Source organism: Hypomesus nipponensis, chromosome 15 (assembly GCF_054491055.1).
Source record: "Hypomesus nipponensis isolate SF chromosome 15, ASM5449105v1, whole genome shotgun sequence".
In the NCBI taxonomy this organism is placed as follows: domain Eukaryota; kingdom Metazoa; phylum Chordata; class Actinopteri; order Osmeriformes; family Osmeridae; genus Hypomesus; species Hypomesus nipponensis.
Genome location: NC_140375.1, coordinates 10,606,170 through 10,634,125, shown reverse-complemented (window position 1 = coordinate 10,634,125; position 27,956 = coordinate 10,606,170). Strand labels below are relative to the sequence as shown.

Sequence of the window (27,956 nt, the reverse complement as noted above, 5' to 3'; positions counted from 1 at the left end):
TTTTACAACTATCACCTGTGACCGCTGTTGATTCAAGTCCTTTGTTTGAGCCTTGTTCTGTACTCCAAACCAACCCCCCCCCCCCCCCCCCTTTCCATTTATGTATAATTTTTTCACATATTGAAATGTAGAGGGCTTGGTTTTACATTTTAAAAAAGTGTACCTTATGAGGCATCAGCTCTGGCATAAGATTGAAATGTCTCATATTTGTCGTGGTGAGAGGGTGTTCTTTGACGGTATCTCTGGGTGATACAGTAGGCTATGTACTGTACTGTATATTCCCTTAAAAGAGAAGTGACCTTCTGAGAAAGGTGGCTTTCAAAATATTTCTCAACTAAATTTACGATGCTTCTTTACAACTGCAGGGGCCGTGTACCTTGTTGAAGGCAGACTGCGGGGGAGACACTGTGATGTTGATATTAGCCCCAAGGCAGTAATTATAAGATGCCTATTGAGAGGTCATGAAAAGCATTGTTTCCTTCCTTCCTGTTTTTTTACAGCAAGCTGACCAAAGCTACAATAAGTCGCCTAATAGTTACCTGTATTTTCTATCCTCCTAACACACTTTCTACTTTGTCTGTTAGTCCTTAAAGAAATGTTATCTGTTCTGTACTAGTATAATGGCACAAAAAGTCTTTTACTGTGGTCATACTGTTCAAATTGGAACAAAATCCACTCTTATATTTCACTCTATCAGCACAAGCACATCCTGTGTCAGTAATTAACAGCATAATCAGCATAGCAACATTATTCATTTATACCAGAAAGATCTTGGGCCTTTAAGTCTTTTTTTACTACTACTAGGATAATGTGGTCTATCCCACAAATAAGAGTTGATGAAAATCTCACCCGGTATTTTGACAGATTGATGAGACAACAATGATGAAACAACCTTGACAACATAGTTTTGTAAAATCCCATACCAGTGTTATTGAAGGGTAACATGACACTAGCAATTATTACTCACCACAACTAAATCAAGGACTCTATTGGCACAACCTATTTTTCCAAAAAAGAACTTAACCTTCAGTCTTAATTGAGATAAGTAATGCCATCCTCCCTAACAAGCAGCTGCAGGCTGGCTGCTATTAAAGTTATTTTCTCTGCAAACATTTATACAGCAGTGTTGAATATAACACACCAGCAACATCCAACTGAAACAGCCTTTGAAGGAGAGTGCTAAAAAGTACCTTAAAAGCACACATAAAGTAAGATACTCAAACTTACTCAATAATTTCTTTCCAAATCTGACTTTTGAATATGAACTTTACTTCCTGCTCCTAAAATAGCATATTTTGTGTAACTTGTTATTAAATGAATGTTCTCTACCTAGTAAGGTAAGATGTCAAAGTAGTGACAGAAATATTCAAAACAAGTCAAGACAATGCAGTATTGACTGACCTCCAGCAGTAGTCCATAAAAAGAGCTAAGAGCTTCAACCACATGCCCCCTCATTATAGATAACTCTGGTGACCCTAAATTAGTAAGTAACAAGTAATAGCAGTACATTGAATACACCTGATGCAAGACACATGTTTTGCACAGATATTTTCATCCAATAAAAATCATATTCTAAAACTGTTGTACACATTTTTTATACATTTGTAATCTACTATTACCCTAATTTACTCTAAATATCCCACAAAAGTTTACATACCACTGATTCAAGTTTGATTGGTTCATGCTGTATACTGTACATATAATTAAACATTATCGAATCTAAATTTAAATATTACATTTCATTATATAATTGCAATAATGGTTTGCTTTATCTTGGACAAGAAATAAGGACTGCTTTTGATTTTTTTTGGTGTGGAACATGGTATGCCCTTGTCAGTATACAAAGTGGCTCTGGATGATTTGTTAGTCAAATAAGCTTGTGATATTATTATGGAAAACTATTCATAGTCCAAATCTGCATTTTCTATGTTAATCCTTTGAAGTTGAATTTATCTCTCTGTACCACTTCCTTTCACAGATGTCTCTTTAAATAATTTTCTATTTGCGGCCATTAGATGGCTTTTCCCATGTTGGTTCCTCATAAAAGTTTTTTATTCCAAACATGTAACATGCTCTACATGTTAACAGTTCCTTGGACAATAATGTTTTTTCACTTTTGCATCCATAATAGAAATGAACATGGCCACTGGTTTTGCATGGCCTCGATATTTTTGCACATCAAAAGATTTGCAAGGCATCCTACCATAAAGCATTCAGTGGCCGGTGAAGCTGCAGTATCATGCTGTTCACCACTCATATGAAGATTGAGCGGTGAAATGCATTACTGATTAATTAATACTTGTCTCTGTGCTTATAGCCAGAACGTGCTGTTCCCCACTGAGAATCGGTTAAGAGTAAATAGTATAGAGGCAATATAATGATACACTATTCATCCACTTGTTATGGAAGTTCACTTAGTGTGTGCTGCCATGATTGATTTGAGCATAAACACATCACAGGGGAGCTTGTTATTTTCCAGTGTAATAAATATTGCCATCATTTTGACCAGTCTTGCCTGTGAAGACTGCTGGGAAGACAACTACTAAAAACAGACTTCTTGTCCTCCAAAAATAGATATGTCACCCAAAGATGGAGAGGACAAGAAAAAAGTGAATTTCTCTTTCTCATTTTCTGTCTCTCTCATGTACTCTCACTCTCATATTTCTCACTCTCTCTTAGATTTATAGAGACAGATAGAGATAGTTTAATTTCATATTAATCTCATATATCGAAAGAAGAATGTAATATTCTATTTTGAGTCATTGTAATTGCATGGACCCAGTGTTTTCTGGTTTATTTATTTGCACATTCTGAAACATGTACATATTATTCTACATTCAGTGTCTGTGGGTCAACATTTGCTTTTTCATTAAACATGAGTGGCCAAGCAGCAGGAAACATTTAAACTTGTTAACCGCAGAAAGAGGTGTTAGTGCAATCTGGTTTCTTTGAGTATATGTAAGGCATATAGATATATGCAAATATCAAGCCAAGTAACCAAGTAACTATTATTCATGGTTTTGATCACACTATATTACACAATAGTAATACATTAGAGATAGACAAAGCTAAACAGTTGACAAATAATATAAATAATATAAATAAATGACTCAATGCAAATAGTCAACTCACAGGCCATTTATCTAAATCTCAACTCCTGATTCATGTTTTTATTAGGCTATTATCAATAAGGTAAAGTTAATTATGCAATGTATGTATTCATTTAAACAGTGCATATACTACAGTAAGCAAGTACCAGCAGTGTCCAGTTCTAACAGTGGCTAGTGCCTGCCAAGGAATGGTCTGTTTTTTGTTTTTTTACCAGATACAGGTAACCCTCCCCCACCACCACCAAAAAATACATATGACAATACAAGTATTGTATTGGCCTAATTTACAATAATCTGAGTCGAAACATATGCTTTGGACCACAAGACACAAGATTCACAGCCATGACAGACGACCATGAAACAACTGGTAGTCCACAATATACAATTGTATCAGCCTTGAACTAGCACGTGCCCTTTTCATAACCCCATCTTCATGTAGCGACGTAGTCTCGGATGCTATTGGCTACGTTAAATGCCAATCATTTTAAGTAACAACCCACATCTATTCAAGCAACTACATCTCTTGCCCTCCATTTTGGCTCAGACTCCCTTTCACTTGCAAGGGGACCTCCACAGGGTTCGTGCTCCACAATGGTGACAGTTTCCAGTGATTCTGACGTTGCACGTTATGGTAACACCCCTAAATCTCTTTGGATTCAACTGATTGGCTTAACGTCATAAAAAAAACGTAAGACTCCTATTTTGATTGGAGCTTAGACCTGCCATCACAAGCAGACTAGTTGGGTACCCAAGAAGCCAAGGCTGTGCGTGTTTCTTCCGAGGTCCTGGCAGCACCATCCGGCTGGAGGTAGTCAGCCGACATTTCTGAATAAACGGAGTTCTTGGGTGTTTTTGTTTTGATATTTTAGTGTATTTACCATTATTGGATTGATGTCTGTGCTGCCTGAGGAGATAAAGTGCGGAGCACGCTGAACATACCGGATTCGATGGGGAAAATAAGTTGACTATAAACTAGGTTACCCTTGGAATAATTTGTTTTCCTCGTTCCAGGAAGGAGATAGCTAATTATATCAAAATGATGTGGATTTCTGTCGCCGGGCATTGCTGGAATTGTGACATCTGATGCAAAACAGCAGCACGCAAGTAAAAGACGTTGTTGACGGCATTAAAAGGCTAATCACACACCTCGGTTGGCTCGGGTCTACATTAACTAGCCTACACGTTCTTGGAGATTATTAGCCCGCTCGCCATATAGGCTATTATCGGAAAATAAGTCAATGCGATAAAATTTGAAGTCTTGCATGGCTACTTTTAACGCCTGAAACAAGTGGCAGATCAGCAGGAATAGCGTGACCGAAAGCCTTCTAACTTCTGCAAACTGAATGCAGCACAGGCGGTGGGAACAACAGCGGTGCTGGACCAGACAATATGGCAAACTTGAGATTTAAAAGATGAATGTGCTAGTTCCCATGTGATTTTTGATCGTTTTCCCTTTTCATTTAAAGGAGGGAAAATTGATCGAGTTCCGTCAGTGGGAAGGGGAGAGCCACTTCCAACATGAGGGAGATCTAGGGCCGCGGATCATTTATTTATTGTGGGGGGTGCGGGTTTTTCTGTCGCATTTTTCATTTAATCATTTTAACAGGTGCACTACATTTTACACAGGTTATTAATTATAGCCTACCAATACTCGCTGGTAACGATGTATGCACAAGACAATTAAAATGAAAGTAGGTCAGATCGTAACGATAAGGCCGTAAGCGAGAGTGAGTGCTGCTCTCATAGAATTTGTAATAGGCCATACAGACATGTTTGTTTAATTTGTAACCCATTCAATACTTTTTGTTTTGATTTTAGGCGCCGGACAAATTGGGCGACTAGTTGTAATCCACCTGCCCAGATATTTTGTAGTTATCTTGAGGCCTGTTTACTAGTAGCATCATTTTAACGACACACTGTTATCCACTTGTATATTTCTTTTTGGTTCTTATTGAGTGAATGGCTCTGTGCGGTACAACGGCTACCAATGCCGCTAAAATGATGGCTGCATATAACGGCGGCGCATCAGCAGTTGGTGCCCATCATCCGCACCATCATCACCAATTACCGCATCTCCCACCGCCCCACCTCCACCACCATCACCACCCGGGCCAGCATCACTTGCAGCACCCTGGCTCTGCTGCCGCTGTCCACCCAGTCCAACAACACGCTTCCACAGCCGCAGCTGCAGCGGCGGCCGCTGCTGCGGCCGTAATGCTGAACCCGAGCCAGCAGCAGCCATACTTCCCCTCGCCAGCCCCTGGTCAAGCCCCCGGTCCAGCAGCAGCTGCGGCACCTGCCCAAGTTCAAGCAGCAGCTGTCAAAGCTCACCACCACCATCACCAACACCCTCACCACTTACCCCAGCAATTGGATATTGAGCCGGATAGACCCATTGGATATGGAGCTTTCGGGGTGGTCTGGTAAGTTTCTAATTTTGTTTTCCTCAGTTAAGATACTGAATCAAGAGTGTAGGCTACGGTACTATAGGCCATAGTACAACTATAGCAATAACGGAGTCATTTGGTCCATGCACTTTGTTTCCTAAACCCAACTTGTACAAGTTTGTATACGCTAAATGTAATTGACCACGAAATGTATCTGCCTGTATTTATACAAGTTGGAGGGGTCTGTCCAAGATTACAAAGCTAGTTTGTATGTCGTTTCGTTTGTTACTGAATGTCCACACAGCTTTGTATTCCCATTTCCAATTTTGTATTGCAGTGCGTGGCACTAAATGTAGCAGCATGCGGCTGGCACAGGAAATTACTTTATACCAATTCAATGCAGGGTATAAAGTGATACCTATGAAGGGATAGCCTATTGTGTGGAGAGAAAAATGTCTGATTGGGGGGAAATGAATTTGTTGCTATAAATAAGTATATCAATTATCAGCATGGTGTAGCAAACAAAAGCTAGGTTACAGGTGGGTGGTCACCTATTGACCAATACAGCCTTTCCCCCTAACCAAGCATCTCAGGAATCCCCGGGTATTTGATCAAAACTCTGAGAAACAAAACAAGAGCATCCAGAAGCTCATTCCCTTACTTTTTTGGTGTAAATGACCACTTTCAGCCAAGAAGTTATGCCCAGCATATTGGTTATTCCCATGATGCTATGGATTTCTAAAGGATATTGGAGTGTTGACGTTTCTGACTCTAGGGATGAAAGGGTCTCAGAGGAGAGGAGACACAGTAGACCATCAGGCTGACTTTTACCACTGCTTAACTCAGAGGATGTTCCATGTCTGCCCTATTTCATGTGGACACCATCAGCCAGGATGGTCATCCCATCACCTCCTCCCTTTCCTGCTGTCAGCTAGTTACACCAGTCTCACTGCCACTGTCATCACAGCTTGACCTTTCTTCAAAACCCCTTCCTGTTGTCTGCGTTTAATCTGCTCCACTGACCGCCTGAGTATTTATAGACCCATGCTGGAGGCACCAAGTTCTTGAGAAGCTCAGATATTCACCCCCACCAGCCTTCCCCCTTTAAAAGCCTCTGCGTACTGTTCTCTGTGCTTTCACATCATTATCAGGAAATGTAATACAGTTTATCATAGTTTGACCAGTAAAGTAAGAGAAACAGCAGTTTGTTTAGAACAAGTCCCCCAAAACCAAATATATAAATATGAGTGTAAGGAGACTATAGGTGGAAAACTATTGATCATCAGACATGGACGAGGCAGAATTTGTACATTGGTGTGCTTGAGGTTGTAGAACCATATATAGCAAATGTATTAAGCTGCAATAAGGTGGCAGTTGTACAATTTCAGATTGTTGGTCAAATTAAAGAAGTGACAGGCCAACATACTAATCATTTTGTTAGAAATATTCATGAATATTGAGGGTAAAATATGCCGGTATTGTGTTGACACCCAAAGATAGTGTGTAGCCTATCTTGTCTGTTTAGTTTGACTAATACTCTAAAGCTTTTATGACTTTCACACAATCCTCACTTGGTTATAAGTTAACTGGAAGGGTGTCCAAATCAGGTAGAAAACAAGCATTGGTGTCTCGGGTCCACTGCTTGACAGCAAAGCAGCACTGCTCAGAAAAAGCACTCTGGCGTGGTAAGTGCTCACTGATGCATGCAGCCGTGGAACGTGAAGTAAATTGGCTTTTCCCTTGCATGGAGTGCTTGTCATGTGCTCACCAGCTTAGAGCCCAGGTGGAATTTGGCGTCTTAAGTAAAATGTACCTACTTTACTTAACTTATCTTGCCTCCAGGGTCTTTTGTCTCTTTGTGTCTGTTTGTGTGTCGATGTGTGTGTGTCTGTGCTTGTGCACGAGGGGTGGAAGGTTGTATTTGTACTCTTGGTAAAATTGGATTATGGTAAGCACATAGACTTCACTTGTGTTTTGACTAGTCAAGACATAGGAGTTTGCTTGTTGTAAGTGTGGGAGTCTGGGTGATGTTATTTTACAGCTTATTAGCTTTCTAAGTTACAGCAATGAGACTTGTTTTTCTCTTTTCTTAGCTCTCCTAACTAAATAGACTCTATACCTTCGATTAACAGAGGCTAGCAATACCAAAGGCCTACTATCACTCATGTTCATTTTTAGTGTGCTCCAAGGCTTTGTGAGAATGAATATTTTTTTAAGCTAAAGTAAACTGTCCTTCAGGTCCCACTTACAAGTACCCTGACTTGTTATTAACGTTTACTTTTTATATGTATTTAACTTTTATCCAAAGTAACATAGAAATAGTGCATAGTGCAGCCGGTAATCAAGGACTAGAAATGTAAAGTTCTAGTAGTATGAATGTGGGTAATGCCAAGGAACGGGCTATAGTTATTCACCCAGTCTCTGATACGGCGGTCCCAGCTTCACACCTGTGTGAACACAGTGGTAACTTTTTCCTTGTCATAACATTTATAACCAAGCTAGATAAAGTTTAATGACTATGTTAAAGTGTGTCTTCCAACTGCGTTTGGCACCAGGGGCAACACAAATGAAATGCCTTGCCGAGGATGACCTATGACACCTACATTATCCCGACTTGCTAACACACAGCCCTGAATGTGTGCCCTAAAATACCTCATTTGTGCACTACTATAATGTTCCATATTGGCCAGAAAATGCTCCATTTACATCAAGATAGCCAGCGTCTTGCCATGGTCCTTTTTTGTCTTTTATTGGGGCTCAGATGGCTAAGCGGTTAGGGAGTCGAGCTATTAATCAGAAGGTTGTTGGTTCGATTCCCAGGCGTGCAAAATGATATTATGTCCTTGGGCAAGGCACTTCACCCTACTTGCCTCGGGAGAATGTCCCTGTACTTACTGTAAGTCACTCTGGATAAGAGCATCTGCTAAATGACAACATGTAAAAATGGCTCATTCATAGTGATGTCTTTGTTGTTTTGGACCTATTATGAATGTGCAGACTGCCTCAGCCTTTTAGGACCCACAGCTTAAAAGGCTTGCAGACAGTCTAGGCTTTTTACAGCAGCCGTAGCAGTCAGAAGGAGCTCTTAAGAGGCCTGCAGTTGGCAGATGCATGGGCTGAGAGGAATACCTGACCAACTGTCATATGTGCCCGGTTAACCCTTTAGTCACCTGGAGCTGACGGCTCTCTCTGAACAACTCTGTGTCAGCTGTTCTGGTCTATCTGAAATGAATGTAAAATGTATTATTTTTACTCTTTTAAATGCAAACAACTAGCTCATACACTTTTGTTTTCACATCCCCAAAAAGGTCACAGTTACTCCTAGGTATGCATTTAAAATGTGCCCACTGACATTGAATACTTTGAATACATCAAACAGTCCTTACCATAAATGGAGCAAATGCAATATGTATATTTTTTGATAGCATTCCCATCTAAAACAATGGGGCATGCATGTTTACAATCAGACCAGCGTTACAGAAATAATTCCAGAGGCCAATGTTCACTGGAATGTTGTTTCCAGTTACCAGCGAGCTAACTGGCATGGGTGGGACTAGGTGGTGCAAAGTCTCCACCGTCCAGATGGAAAATGCAAGTCATTTATTTATTTGATGCATGTTACTGTATGGATGGTTGTTTTTCCAACTTTGAATTGGGAGTTCTGAATCATTCCTGACAGCCTTGGATTAAAATGTAATATCTGTTGAGTCTCAAAGCTAGCGTAGCCTCAATCTGGCTGTGAAAATGTCAGTTAGAGTGGGAGTCTTTTGTCTCTGCTATAGGAGCAGTGAATGTGTGACGCAGTGTTTCACTCAACCTGCGAAAATGAGCCTGTTAATTATAAACACTGTGTGCCAGAGATGGTCTCTGGATTTAAAGTCCCAGCACTAGTCATTTCGAGGACATTCCTCACATGTATATTTAGCTCTCTCCAGTTTTCTTGATTTTGAGCATCAATAGGGAGAATGCTTTACAGATCACCACAAGGTGTTTGAAGAAGAGAGGATAGACAAAAGGCCTTGAGTGGTCAAGTCCTTTGATTCGTGAGGGGAATGCACAAACAGGAAGTCACTTGCTCACCCGTATCAGAATCAGAATAGTGTTTAATCACCAAGTAAGTGGTCGCATACAAGGAATTTACTTTGGTGGATAGGTGCATACAGTAAACATAATGAACAGAATAAAATGTAGAAAATGTACAACAAATTACCAAGTGCGCTGTTCCAAGCAATGTTCCACCGTTCCTCGATAACATTTCCACATTGATTCTATCATTTCCCAGACCTGTCACTCTGGTCCACGTGTTTTGGAAAAGTGAACCCGCTTTAACATGTGATTCAGTCCTATGACACTGCTTATGCATATCGAAGTGTTGCCAGCAGCTAGCGCTGCGTGCGACCAGCTGGTGTGACTCAGTATTTGGTTGCCACTCAGAGTCTTCAGTGGAGAGGCTCCAGGAATGTCCATGAGGCATCAGCTCTCAATGTGCTTCAAACAGGGGCTCTTAATAGTCAGCCCAACTGCCATGGCAAGGAAGGAACACATCCAACTCCAGCTTTGTCGATGGAGACAGAGACAGTGGGGGGGGGGGAGGGGAGAGGAGAGAGAGAGAGAGAGAGAGAGAGAGAGAGAGAGGAGAGAGAGAGTGAGAGAGAGAGAGAGAGAGAGAGAGAGAGGGAGAGGGAGAGGGGGCGGGGGGTTGGGGTCTCAATAGATTCTAGCATCCTGTGAGGAAATGTTGGAGATGTCAGATAAAGCCATCGATTTTTGAGACTTTGAGACTGAAGGGTAACAGGAAGTGAGAGAGGGGAGCAGAAGAGAGAAGAGAGAGAGGCCCCATGTCTCAATTACCAAAGCTCTCCAACCAAGCTGTCTGCTGCTACCCTTGCGCGTGTCTGCTTTTTTCTGTCAGAAGGGAGTTTGCAAACAAGATAAAAACGTTTTCTGGCGCGCTCAGCAGAACCTCCAGCTGCCGTGTGTCTGTGCTTTATTGAGTCTCTTGTCAGAAAAATGGCTAAAGATGTGTCATTACTGCAACAACAGTACTGTATCCCACAAAATAATTCGACATGCTCACGTGTTTGCCCCAAACACCCAGTTTAGGCTATTTTCACTTCTTCTTATGTTGTCTTATTGAATGAAAATGCTGGTGAATGTTCTATTGTGTTAGAATATTCCACAGTGAACTCCTATTCTCTAGTCTAACAAGATTCTCAAATAGCTGTCAGAGGGGGTACTTTTTCACAAGGAGTGTTGAGACTTGTGTTCATGCTGCCTGGGATTTGGTAGCCTATCTGGGGTTGACACCTTTCTCTGCCTGCTTCCTGCACCCTCTCTATGCACTCACTGGTTGATGTCAGATAAACGCCTGGTCTTCAGAGACCCAGGGAGTCAACTCTATGACGTGGGTACTTTCTCTGGTGGGCCGAGTGGCGAATTAGCGCGCCTCTGTGTGTGTCCCTGCCCCCTTGGCCATGTCCTGCTGACTCAGATCTGCGCTGAAACGGTTCCTCATGGCTCGAGTCAGCAGCAGCGGATGTAGCCTAATCTTTCACTTTTTTTTTTTGTTATCACCAGGAATATTCATTTCAGAGACGGTTTTGTTTTACTACCTCTACTTCAGTTTCACCTTGAGGTCTTTTTGCTGTTACTTCTCCTCGTACTCAAGCCCCATACAACCCAGGCTCATGTTCTTATTGTCTCTGAACAACCCGACTCAGAACATAGTAGCTGCTGCCATCTGGCCTCCTTGCCTCATCCTATTTGAGGAGATTTACCTTGGATGGTGCAGGGCACCGAGGTGGAGAGAGCCGGTATGCTCTAGCTTAATGACACATGTTGTTTCCCCAGGGAGGGCTTGCCCTCTACCGCTCACTAACCCAGTCAGTGTCTAACCCCCGCCCCCCCCCCCCCTAATTACAGTAGAAGGCTCAACCCTGCAGCACTAGAGAGTGATAAAAAACAAATACATTCAGATTACGTGTAGCAAACATTCTCACTTTCTACCCCACAAACTCAATAATTGTCTAAAACACAACACACACACATATCCCCATACAGTACCTTGTACTAGCTCCCCAAATGCATGCTCCCTCACACCCACTGCAGGCAGGATTTTACACTTCTCCATGGCAGGGCAGTGCTGCTAATGGGGCCCATTATTTCCTAGAAAGCAGAGTCTCCTGTCTGTCAGAGGCCAGAGAAGGAAGGCGATAGAGGCACAAGGTGTGTAGTAAGATACAAAAGAACATGGGATTGAAGTGTCAGGTGATTAGAGCCAAATGTGAAAATTGCAAGTCAGCTTGGCTGAATGTGTGAAAATGGAACATATTATAGAGAAGAAAGCAGACTGTCCAAATATCAACAAAAACCAGATGGAAGCATTGCGGCAAACTGCGCTAAAAGAAACTGGTGCTGAGGAGTGAGGATCTTACAAGGTCCCACAAGAGTACAATAAATAATACAAATACATTGCAAGAATCTATTTGTGATAGAGGCATCCCTTGTTTCTGTTATCCCAGTGTTAAATCAGCAAGCAAAAAGTGTAGTTGGTTTAATCGTTCACGCTCAGCCTCAGAGTTTTATTGTTTTTTGGCGCTCCTACCCTGACCGTAGCTGTAAATGTCCTTGTAAAATTTAAAATCGTGCACAAACCAACCCGGCCATGAACTGGACCCACCTGCAGAACAAGTCTTCCCGGTAACTCAGCAGGAGAGGGACATCCCATTGGCTGGGTGTACAAAGAAGTGCTTAATCTTAAAAGATACCAATTATTTCTGTAGACCATTATCTGATGTCATCCTTTTAGATGTAGGTAATCATCAATCCCATTATTTGGTGTGGCTGAAGCAGTACTAGTCACAGACACAGTTCTAGTCACAGACACAGTTCTAGTCACAGACACAGTACTAGTCATAGACACAGTTCTAGTCACAGACACAGTACTAGTCACAGACACAGTACTAGTCACAGACACAGTTCTAGTAACAGACACAGTTCTAGTCACAGACACAGTACTAGTCACAGACACAGTACTAGTCACAGACACAGTTCTAGTAACAGACACAGTTCTAGTCACAGACACAGTACTAGTCACAGACACAGTACTAGTCATAGACACAGTTCTAGTCTCAGACACAGTACTATTCATAGACACAGTACTAGTCACAGACACAGTACTAGTCACAGACACAGTACTAGTCACAAACGTTGAGACTGTGGCGAGTGTGACAGATGTCCTAATTTTGGCCTTTGCTATTACCGGTGGCTGGCAGTTCGGCAATAATTGTCCTCAACCATCCACTTCTCCACAGAAAAAGTAATACTGCTGCCTCTTATTACGTTACTGGCATGCTCTCTTCAAAAATGGTCTTTGATGGCAAGTTCTGTCCGACAAGTATTGTAGTGCATCAGCTGACCTTTTCTTCCAAGTTGCACCTTTGGTCTTCTTTATTGCTCCAAAAAATTCAAACCTCCCCGGAGAGATATACAAGCAGTGTGAAGTCTCACACATACTATTGTTAATATTGTTTATTTTCTCCCTGCAAATTATTATATATTCCATTTATATTTTATTTTGTAGCTTATATATATATATATAATATATATATATAAATATATACTCTATAAATATATATATATATATATAAATGACATATATAGTACTTTTTAATTTCAGTATAATTAGGTCATTGACCCAAATTTGTTGAGGGTTTTGGAAATAGCCACAACTCTGTTCCGATCTGCTCAACATTCATCAATGTTGAGCAATCTGCCATACACCGAAATACTGCACGGATGTGTCAGAGATCAACCACCTCCCATCTTCCAGACACATAAAGGTGCACCTTACTCTTTTTGTAGTTGGTTCCACAAGTTCCCCAACTGAAAGTTTTCCACTAAATGATGTTATGGGAGAGGTTGAAACAGAAGGTATATCTGGGATTCTGTCTGTCCGTGTAGAGTATGTTATTTTTAATAAGTCATCTAATTGTCTTGGTCTTGTGTCTATTCTCAATGAACATTTGATGAGTAGTTGTGTGTGCTAAAATAAAAGGCTACCCCCCACCCTCTCCTCCCTCCAGTCTTTGAGCTGCCATATCTAAGGGGTTTTGATTCATTATGCAAGCTCAGTCTAATTCCTGCCTGTTCTAATTTAACCGCATTCCTGCACAGGGTGAACAGAGGTAGGAACCTTGAGAGAGACAGAGAGAGACAGAGAGAGAGATAGAGACAGAGAGAGAGAGAGAGACAGAGAGAGAGAAAGAGAGAGAGAGACACAGAGAGAGACACAGAGAGAGACAGAGAGAGAGAGAGACAGAGAGGACATCAAGAAAAGAGAAGATGAAGACAGAGAGAGACAGAGAGAGAAACACACATGACAAGCACTCCATGAGAGAGAAAGACAGAGAGAGACAGAGAGAGAAAGAGAGACAGGGAAAGACAGAGAGAGACAGAGAGAGAGAGAGACAGAGAGACAGAGAGAGACAGAGAGAGAAAGAGAGACAGAGAGACACAGAGAGAGAGAGAGACACAGAGAGAGAGAGAGGACACCATCCTAAAAATTCAATTTGTCCAGTTTGAGGAGCTACTCTGGGATTGTGAAAGGTGCAGGGCTCTCACTCTGGTCTCTGGGAGAGTGTGTGGAGGGTGGGTGAGTATGCCTGCCTTAGTGGGTTAATTACGGAAAGGAAAGGGGCAGGGGAAACTGCTAACTAGCTCTCGGTGCCAAACAGTGCAGCTTCTGTCCTCTCAGGCATCCATTTCAAAGGCGCAGGCTGCCTTTTGTGTGCCGCTGCTTCATAAGCTTGTAGCTAGTAAAGCAGCCCTTTGCTTAGTTTGTTTTAGATATCGTTGTATTCGAGCTCTTCATAATTTTGAGGACAACATAGCTCAGGAGAATATGTCTCTGCTAATGAGTACTAAATTGGAGTGAGGAAACTAGGTTATCAAAATCCTATATATTTGTTTACATGATTGCATCTATGCACATAAGTAAAAAAATGGGCTCCCCTGCACTGCACATTTGGTTGATTTTCACATCACTTTTGGAGACTAAACCACCAAAACTAACTATTTGCAGTAACGGCTTAACAAACAGTGATACGGTGTAGTGATTCTAGCATTCACTGCTGGTATCCATTTCTTCTACATATTGCATAGGCCAACACATGCTACAAAGTACATGATCTCTCAGTTTCTGGTGAAAACCACTCAATATCAGTGATTATTTGTGCCAGTTTAGCCACCCGTTTCCAGAGTCATGACTGTGTTGGTGTAGCACCCTGAAAGCCGTGTTGACGGCACAGTGACCTGACAAGCCCTGTTGTAGTCTCAGCTATTCCGTGTTTGCTCAAGTGGCAAAAAGTGCATCGACTCATTTAGCCTTACTCACGTTCTGCTCCTTCCCTCCCATCCTGCAGGTCAGTCACCGACCCCAGGGATGGAAAGCGAGTCGCCCTCAAAAAGATGCCCAACGTCTTCCAGAACCTTGTCTCATGCAAGAGGGTCTTCCGCGAGCTGAAGATGCTCTGTTTTTTTAAACATGATAACGTGAGTAGGACAAAACAGTTTGTTATCCTTTTCTCCAGTCCTGGAGCCTGAGTGCCAGTGCTTCTTTTCACCTCAGCTAAGCACATAATAATTCAGAAATCTGCTTGGTTTTGGCCAACTGTCTGCGTGGTTAAGATGAAAGTAAGACGCAGCTGCATCATATCATCGAATAATAATTTATTGACAGTTTCGGTCTTAACGGTAAAGCCCCCTTGGTAGCGGCATGGTGTGACTAGCCACACATTTGATCCTATAACTTTGTATGTCATACAGCTCATCAGCATTACGGCTGCATGGGATTCAGGTTCACTGGCAGCCCTTGAGTCTGTCTTTGTCATCCTAAATGTTGATTCCAGCAGGCCCTACCACTCTAAATCTCAATGTAATCCCTTTGAAGTTTCCCCAAACATGTACAGCAGCATTCCTCACTGCGCTGTCAGACCTGCCTCCCTTCCCTCAGACCTCCTGTCCTCAGTCCTCCTGTCCTCAGACCCCCTGTCCTCAGACCTCCTGTCCTCAGACCTCCTGTCCTCAGACCCTCAGACCTCCTGACCTCAGACCTCCTGTCCTCAGACCTCCTGTCCTCAGACCTCCCGTCCTCAGACCCCCTGTCCTCTGACCTCAGACCTCCTGTCCTCAGACCTCCTGTCCTCAGACCCCCTGTCCTCAGACCCCCTGTCCTCAGACCTCCTGTCCTCAGACCCCCTGTCCTCAGACCTCCTGTCCTCAGACCCCCTGTCCTCAGACCTCCTGTCCTCAGACCTCCTGTCCTCAGACCCCCTGTCCTCAGACCTCCTGTCCTCAGACCTCCTGTCCTCAGACACCCTGTCCTCAGCCCTCCCTTCCCTCAGACCTCTTGTCCTCACCCCACCCTTTCTCTGCTCCCAGTAGCTTTCTGGTTGCCTTTCCTAGCTCAGGGCACTAGTTTGAGTGTCCCAAAATGCATTTTCTTTCCTTCCACAAAGTATTGTCTGATTACTCTGTGTTGCCCCATAACAGAGCGGTTAACATGCCATGTCACCAGACCATAGGATTTGTGCACATACAGAAGGAAAAGGGGATGAAGAAAGTGGGATCTGAAGAAAACTCGAACTGTGGTTGTTTCTTCTCTCCCCAGGTACTCTCTGCTCTGGACATCCTTCAGCCTCCCCACATCGACTACTTTGAGGAGATGTATCCTTCATTGCTGTCTTTACCCACCTGGTGGGACAGCCCAATGCCTGTCGTTTTGAGCAATGTCTTCCTGTCTTTGCTGGAGTTATCATGTATTAGTTATAGGTGAGGTTTTTGTTTGTTTTTGATCATGGGAGCCCAAATTTACAACGATTGACGTACGTCACTGTTTACATGAAAGGACAAAGACACAAACACAAACACCACGTCATTCTTTTTAAATGAGGTAATTCTGTTTAAATCAGAGCACTCTGTGTGCCATCCTAATCCCTCGTTCAGTCCCTTGGAGTTCATGAGGTACTGTCACAGTACTGAGTGGGCCTTAAGTCTGTGGGTGTTCCACTGCCATTGAAATTCATAGGTGCCCTTGCATGTTCACCCCATTGTATCCTTCTGCTTGATATCAGTTTATCTGTCTGCATGGCTCTACAGATTAGAGTGGATAGACCGGCCTCCCCATGGATTAAGTTTGACCTGGTTGTGTTGTTGCAATGGAGGTTTGAATTTGGTCATTGTTACGGGTTCCAACAGGCTTGGAACCCGTATGGAGTTTGAGGCTGTCTGAGCCCCAGCAGTAGATCCCAGACCAAGATACTGGCTTGCTAACTCGGGCACCTACCCCTATCACAATCAGATCAACTCTCAGTCTGTCTCTTTTACCCCGTCGATGGTGACGTGGGTGGTGTTTGTGGTACGGTAGAATGCGTTATGATGTTGGAATTGCAGTCATTTGGACTCACAAGTCCCTCGTCGTTAAGCCACTCTCGAGGTTGTCCTGCTAATTGTTTCTTTTGGTGTCTTCATGTCATGATTAGCTGTAGACCACAAGTGTGTTTCACTAAAGGCAGAATAAACCAGTATACGGCCTGAGTGCTCCAGTTTTTTAGGAGAAAAGATTAATTTATAAAACGCTGACCCTATTTCCCATTTTTGTTCATTTGAAATTTTCATAATTTTATTTAGGTGCATAAGAAGTGGAAGAATGGAGCATCAAGGCACCCCATTCTGAAATTGCCTCTTGGTCTTTTTGCAGCCTCTCGTCAAGCCCTTTTGGTATCAGTATTGTTTTTTTATTTTAAGATTCATGTCTTGGCAGGTTCTGCAGAGATTTACTTTACAGCCAACAAAAGAGAAAAATAAATATTTTGTTTTCTTAGCGTAGCAATTTTTCATTTGATTGTGTTTTTCAAGGATGCTCATTTTAGATTACTTATTTGTTCTGTTTTTAATTGTGTAACTCTGCTTCTGTATAAGCTAGTTAATTAGCATGGAATGTGATCCTTGATAAAGACATACAATTTATTTGAGCTTTTTGTTTATGGCAACAAACAGCTGCAACTGTAGTAGCAAGTACAGTATGCATGACCAAACAATGCTTTTGGATGCAAGGGAAGGGTGGCATATTGAACTGTCAGCCTGTAGTCAATTATGAACAAGTGTAGTATATCTTGCCGCCACGTTAAACACAGTAAAGTGAGTAGGGTGTTTGGAGCTACATTGTATTAGCAGAGTGTTGTCAGCTTGGAGAATGGAAGCACTGCTGATTCCCTCTAAGAGTCTCCCAGCCAGCCAGAGCAGGGGCCTATGACAGGCATAACATCTCACTCCTGTGAGCCAGCAGAGTGCCACAGACACAGGTAGGCATCCAGAGACCTACAGGGTATCTGTGCTTTCCTCCCTTTTTATGACATGTTTCACCCCTATTGCACTGAGAAATACTGCCGGGTGTGTAGGGTTGATAGTGAATGAGGAAGTGAGAAGGGTCTTGATAGTTTGAGCCTCTTCATGCATGGAGACTTGACAAGGAAGCTCTACCAAAGACTCACAGTAATCACTGCGACTCAGACCCAATTCCACAAAGTAGTCTATTTTAAAGCAATACTTTAATACTTAAAAAATGTGGGTCAATAGGGGTTATCCCTAATCTATATGACAGGTTTGAGATTTTCTTTTGAGGGTCGGTGGTGTCATTACTCATTGCTCTCACCCTACTGGCTAAAAGCTTCTATGCAATATCTTGGCACTGATTTTGTATTATCCTAGATCAGTTCCCTACGCACATCCCTATTTAAGCTCATTGTTCCAAGTATGAGTGACACCACAGACTGGCTATTTATAGCCTCCAACCATGGCAGAGTGCAATCATTACCTGCCAGCAAGGCATTGATTGAAAGCCACATGCTGCCTATACAGGGTTAGGGTTCTGGCTGTATGGCTATTGGTTGTGCTAGACTGACAGGAAATGATGGTGTGGGAGGTGAGACTTAATGTCTCTGATCTGTCTTCACTGATGCTTACTTGTCAACGACACTGTCAGTGATTTAGAATCTCCAAAGTAACATACTGCAAAGCAAATGATTAGAGGCACAGTTATGGAATGGTATTTGCAATCTAAATGTGTATGTGTGTGTGTGCATATGTGTGCAAACAGGCATGACAGAACCAAACTTCACAGTGTCCCAGGGTGCCAGAGTGCCCAAGGAGGGGCCTCTGTGTTTGTCAGGCTCTAATGAGGCCAGCGACCGATTTCCAAACTCCCTGTGGAGCGAGACTCTCTCACACAACATTGACTGGCCACTATCTCATTTGCTGTCGCCAGACAAAGATAAGAAACTGAAATGGGCCTGGACGAGGCTCAGAAGCACATTTGAACGCCTGTTGCAGTGTACGGTTGTTATTGAATGCTGTATTTGTATGCAGTTGAGTCTGTGTGGGAAAGTGTTCTACTTCATGTATGGTTGTGTTATTTCCTGTCTCTTTTCTGTGGTGGTTGGCATGGTAAAAAATCAAACCTTCGCCCACTTGGGAGTGTGTTTTCTTGAAAGGGTCGCTTAAATCAATCTTCATTCCTTTTAATGTCGACCCCTGTTGCATTGAAAAGTGTCTGACTTGTTTTTGCACTAAACGAACTAACTCACTAAACTAACTTTTGCGTAAAGGTATTTTGCGGCAGAGTACAATGCACGTACCATGTAGCTTGTACACGTGTTATCACACGTTTTGAATGCTGCTACTGCTGTTTGTTCCTCTCCTTTTTGAGATTTCACACTATCTGCAAAACAAAACGTAACCCCCCACCCACACCCCACCCCATTTTGTCTTTTTTATCAAAGACGTGTTTTCTTTGTGCAATGTTTTCCTTCTTTCTGTCATTTCCCTTGACCCCCCCCCCCTCATTAAGCTACGTGGTGACAGAGCTGATGCAGAGCGACCTTCACAAGATCATCGTGTCTCCCCAGCCTCTTAGCTCTGACCACGTCAAAGTCTTTCTATACCAGATCCTCAGAGGTACTGTTGTGTGTCCAAACACACAAAGCAAACAAACACTGTTTGAACTTCAGTGAATTGAATATTCACATAACAGTTGCTAAACAGGAGGGGAGTGGACCGTGTTTTACAGTGGTGTTGCGTAGAGCTAAATGTATTGACACTGTATGGTATATATATCCAATGTTAGTTCTAATTCTGCATTGTAAAATTGACGTGTTTTATTTAAGGACTGAAGTACCTGCATTCAGCTGGAATTCTACATCGAGATATCAAACCTGGCAACCTCCTGGTCAACAGCAACTGTGTACTTAAGGTGAGCGTTTAGTCTTAAATGCCTACTATAAATAGCATGAAGACTTTCATTAAATCAACCTATGATTGATTTAAACTGATGTGGTTTTATGCCCTGGGTACAAAATGGAAGTTGAGTGATGCTGCCTGTTCTGCTCCCTGGCTTTGGTGAACGTGTTAACGAGACATTTACAAATGTAGGTTCTAATTCTTTTTTCCCAAAGGGGAAAATGGCCCCCACGCATTTGGGGCTATTTTCAGCTTGGCAGTCTTAATAGACTCTTTATGCATTTGTCTGTGCATGTGTGGTCGCCCACACATTTACTGTATGTTTGTGTGTGAGCAAAAGAGTCAGAGAGGGTAAGGGACAGGAAATGACAGGAAGTGACTGGCAGATGGATGGATGGATGGAATAAAAATAGGAGGTTAGAGAAAATGAAAAAAGATAATGTGCCTGTCTTGACATTAATCAAGTTACTTCACCTTGCGCCCATCCTCCTCCTCGCCCTCCTCCTCCTCCTCCTCCACCCCTGTCAGATCTGTGACTTTGGCCTGGCACGAGTGGAGGAGTTGGACGAATCACGTCACATGACTCAGGAAGTGGTGACGCAGTACTACCGTGCCCCAGAGATCCTCATGGGTAGCCGCCACTACTCCAACGCCATTGACATCTGGTCCGTGGGCTGCATCTTCGCTGAGCTTCTGGGCCGTCGCATCCTCTTCCAAGCCCAGAGTCCCATCCAGCAGGTAACTAACTCTACGCACCTCACCTCCATCTTAAATGGTTTTTCATCTTGTAGCTTGTTTCTTGAAGAAAGGGCTCTGAGAAAAGGAATGATGTTTTTTTTGTGCACTTTCTGTGCAAATGCAGGCAAATATTTGCATCCTCCCTTGAATGAGAGCATGCTGTGGTGTTCATGCCCCATCCTAAACCCTGTCATTGTTTTTCTGTGGACAGTTGGCTCAACAAGACACTATTTAGAAAACATTCATAATGAGGTTAAGGACCAATGAAGCCTGATGTTTCTGACCAAAGCATTAAATAGGCTGTGAACACAGACCCTCATTGCCCTTCCTCTCAAACAAAATTAGTTAATGAGTCAATGAGAAAAAAACGCCCAAACGGAATTATACAATTCAGTTTGGCCTGAATTATACCATATATTGTCATGCGATGAATTAGAAATAGTCTGGATATTTTTTGTCACGCATTGCCCCCCAAAAAATGGCCCTTCGGTCGGTGTAGATAGACCCTTTGGTGTCAATCTGCCTGTGACCATTATATGTGTTTGAGTTTATGTATAAAATGTGTAGGACTAAATTGTGTGTCACTGTGTAATCTGTATTCTGTAGGAGTATTGGTATGCTGAATGGGACTAAATGTTGACACGTTTGTGTTCTAGCTGGATCTGATCACCGACCTGTTAGGGACCCCGTCCCTTGAGGCCATGAGGACAGCATGTGAGGGGGCCAGAGCCCACGTCCTGAGAGGACCCCACAAACAAGTGAGTGACCTGCTGACCCCGTTCACCCTGGTCTAGAAAAAAACAACCACACAAAAGAATAGAACACACACAAGTTCTCCGTCACGGTTTGGCACAGCAACACCCGCCCACTCTACAGGTTTGAAAAATGGCGATGGTGTTCAACAACAAAGAAAGTTCTGTCCTTGTCTGTTTCAACAACAACAATAGCAACCATGTGGGGACTGAGATCCCAGCAAATGTAGATGTCTGATGATGCAGTGTGGCAAGGCGCTGACTGCAGTGCCTATATGGCTTAACAACCTGCACGCATGGGCCAAGAACACATCCTGCTTACACGGAAGCTTGATGTATGTGGTTAAGCTGAACCCCAGAGGCAAATATGTCTGCCTTAGAAGCATGTTTAATGAATTATAGGGTACTGAGTGGCTTTGCGGCATCGGAAACCATGCCTTGCTAATGACTCTCCTCCTGTGCTTTGTGTGGAACAGATCCTGCTGCTCATAAAGGCTCTCACTCCCTGTGTTATACTGAAGCACAGACTACAAAACCACCTTCTCTCACTCTGGACTCATGAAGCATGTCCCCCAGACTAGTCAGATTTTCTCTTTCTTTTTTACTTTTATACCGTCTTAATTTTTTTCTCTCCCTCTCTTCTGTAAGTCTCTCTTTCTGTCTGCCTCTCTTTTTTTCTCTTCAATTGTTACTCTCTATTCTATTGCCTTTTTTCTCTGTCTTTCTTTCTCTCTCACTGTATCTTTTTGGATATCTGTTGCCCTCATTTTTATGAAAGTTGAGACAACTTGGCTCCGTTTTTACGCTTTCCCAATGAAGAGAATATTCAGTCTCCTGTCAAGCTCCAACTCTCTCCAGTGACCGTCTGTTTTTTGAGCCAAGCCTCGTTTATTTTATGTTTCGCCGCACAGCATGCCTCAGAGCGATGCCCAGGGGATGTCTGAAACGGCGTGCCGATTATGTCATCAGTGTCTCTTGTCTGAGTCATCATTTGTTTCATTTGGCTGTCTGGATCATGTGTCCTCCCCGGCACCCCCCATCACCACTCCCTGACTAGAACGCCATCCACTGTTAATCCCAGGCTAATGCCCACTAATGCGTCCATGCGCTACCACGCTCCCTATTCAGAAGGGGCCCCAACACACACACGCTTGGCTCCCACATCCATACACCCGCTCACATAGCAACATGGAGAGGTAACACGTTGAACACACAAAGCAATGACTCATTATCCATGTCAAGCCACTGGGTATTTGTTTACAACCTCCCATTTATTGCAGTTATTCGCTATTCCGCTAATCATTTTTTTGGCTACGCCGAACACTACCGGTACTATAGGTTCAACATTTTATGGTAGGATTCCCCCCCATCTCCGAGCTCTAGGTGACAAAGCTTCAGCTGAATTGATACCTCTGGCCTCCATTTTAGCTGCAAAAACAAAGTCAAGGAAAACAAATGATTGCTAATGCTTACATTTTCAATCAAGTGTGTGTTTTTTGGAGAGAGTGAGAGTTGGGGTCGGAGAGCACAGACAGTGAGGATAATTACGGAGTTCAAAATAACTGTCTGATTGTCTTGGCGTTGCTGTTCTTGATTAACATGAGCATAAATCCAAGCTACTTGTGTTCAGTGTCACGCTGTGTGATGATTGCTGTTTGGGTAGTAAACCTGTTTAGAAAGGATAAAAAAATAAACAATTTAAACATCACAAGGTTTGATGTGTGTAATATGATAAGGAAGATGATGCAGCTGGTGTTTGCCAGCTGGTTTCCTGCCCCTCCTGACCCTGCTGTGTGTTTCTCTTTCACAGCCATCTCTTCCTGTACTCTACACCCTCTCCAGCCAGGCCACCCATGAAGCGGTCCATCTTCTCTGCAGGATGCTGGTCTTCGATCCGGTGGGCAAATGACGTCTGTGAAATCAGTCGTCTTGATTTATTTATATTCCAACTGCTCTGACATCAAGGTTTTAGATTGTAATTGTTTTGCCTGACTCAAGAGTCTAAATAGGTTATTTTTTTTTTTTTTTACTATGTTTATAATTGTTTTTTTATTTTTATAAATGAGGGTGAAGTCTATAAGGTCTTTGAATGGAAGTCATTTGAATAAAAAACAGACAATTAGGTGTGGGGTCCATGTGAACATGTATAACTGAAGTCATGAACTCTGTCCTTTGGGGTTACCAGTCGAAGCGAATCTCGGCGAAGGATGCCCTTGCGCACCCTTACCTGGACGAGGGCCGGCTCCGCTACCACACCTGCATGTGCAAGTGCTGCTACACCACCTCCTCTGGCCGCGTCTATACAAGTGACTTTGAGCCCGTCACCAACCCCAAGTTTGACGACGGCTTCGAAAAGAACTTGACATCTGTGCGACAGGTCAAAGGTGAGGCCCACAGTCATCTGACCCACAGAACAGGATGTTAATTGTTCATTAGACCAATATGGACCCCAAGGCTTGTCAGCTGATGCCAGCTGACGCCAGTTTTAACCATCCAGGAATGAGTGTCCCAGATGTGATAACGGATTTTGGAATCTGGGATTCTTAGAATACAGTAAGTCCTTAGACCAACATGCTTGTTTGTTCTTGATTCTGCTGGCAGAAAGCTTTAAATTTGCTAAAGCCAGCCGGAGGCTCTTTTGTATATCACTCGACTGATGACAGAATGAAGTGCATGATGTGTAAGGATTCCCTGCTGGACCCCACCGCACAAAGATGAAACCTGTTCTAATTGAATTATATTAGGCTCAGGGATCTCGTGCCAATCACATGCTTGATAGTTGTTTTTTCTCCTTCTATCCCTCGCTCCATCCCCCCCCCCCACCTCCCCATCTGTCAGCTGGTAGGCCTATCACTGAGGGTCACTTCTGTCACTAAGTATTAGAGAGGTCGCCAGCTAAGAACAGGCTTACACCAGGGGGTAGGCCTGAAATAAATATGGCTTTCTACCTCCCCCTCTCTTCTATCACATGCTCCTTACTTGAACCCAGAGATTAGCGACACTGATGGTGAACTCCGAGGTTTTTACAGGTGGAGGCACCACCGCCATGGGTGGGGAGGGAGCAGGCAGGAACACTATGACACCCCCCTTCCCCCACAATGGCATGTCAGGTGATGGGCATTTCCTGCATTGGGAGAAAAAAAAAACCCTTGTTGATTTTTTGTGTGTGTTTTTTTAAACAGAGATCATTCATCAGTTCATCCTGGAGCAGCAGAAAGGAAATCGTGTACCACTCTGCATCAACCCGCAATCAGCAGCTTTCAAAAGCTTTATCAGGTAAAGGCCCTTGTGTTACTCTACCACCAAGCTCATCATTATCCCATTCGCTGATTGGTGCAGCTCCACCAGGAAGGTGCCTGAAATTACATAAATAGCCAGAACCTTGAAGTAAATAGGTCTTTATCACATAAACGGATAAAACTGAAAGGGAATTGAATCAGTATGGGTTTTGAAAGGTCATGCAGCGTGTGCTGTGATCTGACGAGGAGGCTCATTTACTACGTCATTAGATGTGCTTCAGACATTTAGTGCCAGTGAGACTTAATTAAAAGCCATCAGAAAATAGGGGAAGTATACTGTCGAGTTGTGGATATAGAAAGATCCTTCCTCTCATTCTAAATAAATCAAATGTCACACACGACTAGTTTACAACTCTGAAATTGACAGCACTATATAGAGGGTTTTAATTTCCACTGAATAAATGCTGATGCGACGCTGCCTCTGTGTTGTAGTTGCGGAGCTAGCATCTTTTTTGTTCGCTCACAGTTTCTCAATCTCCAAAAGCATTGCACTACAGTGGCCCATCAATGAAGCTTCTGTATAAAGGTGTCGTTATCCTTTAAAATGAACCTGTTTTTTAATTTTACTCTAATTATTACAAAAGTCACCCTCTGTCTTTCCATCCCCGTACCTTTTAGAGTTACTCGGGTGTAGTCTGTGTGCATTCGTTAATGTGCATTAGTTAATTAGGCTTCTGCAGTAAACTGGTGCAGTGAAGTAACCTTGTCCATCGCTCTGTGTTTTTTCTTCTCACCTCTCTTCCAGTTCCACGGTGGCACAGCCCTCAGAGATGCCCCCGTCCCCCTTGGTGTGGGAATAGCTGTTGCCATGGCCACTCTTGCCCAAACCCTCTTGCCCCCCTTCCCCCCCCTCCTTCACACACTGGACTAGTGGGAATCAAAAATGTCCCCACCAAACTTGCGTAGCATTTCACTGGAGTCTAGGACTGGTAAAGTCCACTGTGTGTGTACTGTAATACTAACTAATGAAGTTTCAGAGAAGAATCAACCACTGCTAGCTGGGTTGGAAGGGGGTCGCAAGAAGGCATGTGTGTATGAGAGTTTGCTTGATCGCACTGATGTTTAGATGCAAAGTGTGAGAAGGACGCACGCACACAAACATGTACATGCAGCTCAACGGGCTGGTGTAGGGCTCCATTCGTGGATTTGTGTTGCAGGCTACAAAGAGACCACATGATCTGCCTCCCACCCCAGAATGCAACACACGGCTCATGTACATTTCCATACATTCATAGTTCATCACTTATTTATGAAGGGAAAAAGAGGGTGTCATGACCCGGTCCTAGCCAGAGACCCCCTCCTCCACACACACCTAAACCAACCATAGCGTTTAATTGACATAATCTTTTAATTTATTTGTGTTGTACTGTTGGAATAGTTTAGACAGTGGTGATTTTGTTTACTTTGTTCAATTATTATTCCTGCTGATTATTTTTGCTGTTCTGTGCTCTTTTGTTAGTTGGGTCTGGAGGGGGGAGTGGTGATGGACGGAAGTAGCAAAGAGACTTTAGAGACTTGTCAGGGAGGATGTGGTTGTGGTTTGAAGCACCGAGACGGGATGCAGACCAGAGCAAGCAGGATGGGTAGCTGCTTGACAGCTTGCAACGCTTGTTTTAGGTGTGAAAACTCTTGAGACCGATTGCAATGGTCTTGTATTCTACAGGACAGTCATTCTCTGCAAATCCTCTGTCCCATGTTCCCGTGATATTTATCTATAGTCCCATATTGCCATCCACATTGTGACAAAGTCTACCCAAATATGGACAGATGGGAACAGTGTATATGCAGACTAGCCAAAATAGTTTTTAGACATTTGTAGCAGAAACGAGATATTTCCAAAAAAAAGAGATTTGATGATATAAAAGGGTCATTCCTTGTTGAGGATGTTAATTTATTCCCGTGTGAATCCAACAAGAGGTGAACAGTACATGAAAGATTTCACGCAAATATAAGTAGAGTAGTGACTTGCATAAGATGATGCTCTGCCGTGTAAAAGACTGGAGTGAGACACATGAGGTGTAGAAGATTCACATTGCCAATAATTCTGATATTTTAGATGGCAACACAGTGGAATGAAGACTGGTCGTCTTCTCATTCACTGTTTTTCATCCCACTCACATAAACACCATGTCGGCATAAACAAAAAAAACTGAAGAATACAATTTAATATATTTTTGATTATTATTTTCTATTTCTTTTTCCTTGACATTCTATGGCATGTTTCTCATGAGCCACAGAATATCACATGTATATACATGAATATATAAAAATAAAAAAAGATTTAAACAAATTTACAAAACACAAAGAAATGAAAACTCAGTACTGCTGTATAGGAGTATAGCCTGCACATTTTTAGGGCTGTGAATTTTATTTTATTTTTAAGACTTGCATATAAATGTATATATTTTCTTTTGTCTTTTTTTTTATTCCCGCCTCCCCCCTGCACTTCACGTGTAGAAATCCGAATGATCCAAAACAAAAATGATTCCCAAAACAAACGAAAAAACACAACCAATTATGTTAATTGTGTCTTGTGTGTACTGCAGAGCTGTTGATATATCAAAGTAAAAGCCCTTTTCTTTATTATGGTCACTTAGAGAAACACTGCTGTGTGTGTATATGTGTATATAACTGATTCACAATATTGGCCTCTACCTCGAGTTCAATGACCTGGTTTGTTTACCTCCACAAGTTTATCATTTTAATGTGGAGATTAGAAAAACTTGAATGTCCCTTTCAACCTTTTGTATTGAAATGAAAAAGCACTTGTTTTCCCCCCATACATTTCAAATACAAATCATTCTATAAATTCATATCAGATCCTTGTACTTATAGACCCTATCAATAGCCAAGGGGTACCAGACTGTTAGTTAACTTTGAGTCACATATTTGATAGTTTATGACCCCACTGCCTGTGTAATATATTTCTGTGGAGATGGTAGTTTCCTATTCCTCAAGACATTTTTGTGTTGGAATGAAGTACAAACACACTGTTGCTTATCTTGGATTTGTCCTTAATCAAAACTTTAGACAAATCCTTTGAGCTTTGAGAGAGACCAATCTGACCTTATATTTGACAGAACTTGAATAGGTACTACTTATGTAGTCACGTTTTTATAAGATATTTGACATTTATACAAAGTATTAAACTGAAGTTATTTGAATACAAAACACGGTATAGAAACATGGTCCCGCTCAGAGGACTTTGAAAGCCAAGGTAATGTAAGGGATATGATTGGCTCCTCAAATATGGTCAAATGTGTGTTGGGGGGAAAAAAGTGTAGATTTGAAGTACAGTGGTTAAAATCATTAAATGTGACATTTAAAGAAAGGTGCAGTGTGTGTGTGTGTTTTTGAAGTTGATTCAAATAGATT

General features: G+C 42.6%; 1 protein-coding gene across 1 annotated transcript; it reads left to right on the top strand.

Annotated features, from left to right (window-relative positions):
- Positions 1 to 3,864: 3,864 nt before the first annotated feature.
- On the top strand, positions 3,865 to 27,912 carry nlk2 (nemo-like kinase, type 2). The gene is made up of 11 exons (XM_084675206.1): positions 3,865 to 5,533; positions 14,920 to 15,049; positions 16,167 to 16,222; positions 19,404 to 19,510; positions 19,720 to 19,805; positions 20,321 to 20,530; positions 21,187 to 21,288; positions 23,093 to 23,179; positions 23,468 to 23,666; positions 24,465 to 24,558; positions 25,327 to 27,912. The coding sequence occupies exons 1-11, from the start codon at positions 5,070 to 5,072 to the stop codon at positions 25,379 to 25,381; spliced, it is 1,590 nt and encodes a 529-aa protein (XP_084531332.1). The 5' UTR covers positions 3,865 to 5,069; the 3' UTR covers positions 25,382 to 27,912.
- The last annotated feature ends 44 nt before the right edge of the window (positions 27,913 to 27,956 follow it).

Bases quoted from the DNA above. Each gene is read 5' to 3' on its own strand.
- nlk2 (XM_084675206.1), top strand. From the start codon at position 5,070: ATGGCTCTGTGCGGTACAACGGCTACCAATGCCGCTAAAATGATGGCT. The intron at 19,806-20,320 runs GTGAGCGTTTAG...CACCCCTGTCAG, and splicing joins ACAGCAACTGTGTACTTAAG to ATCTGTGACTTTGGCCTGGC. The intron at 23,667-24,464 runs GTGAGGCCCACA...TTTTTTAAACAG, and splicing joins ATCTGTGCGACAGGTCAAAG to AGATCATTCATCAGTTCATC.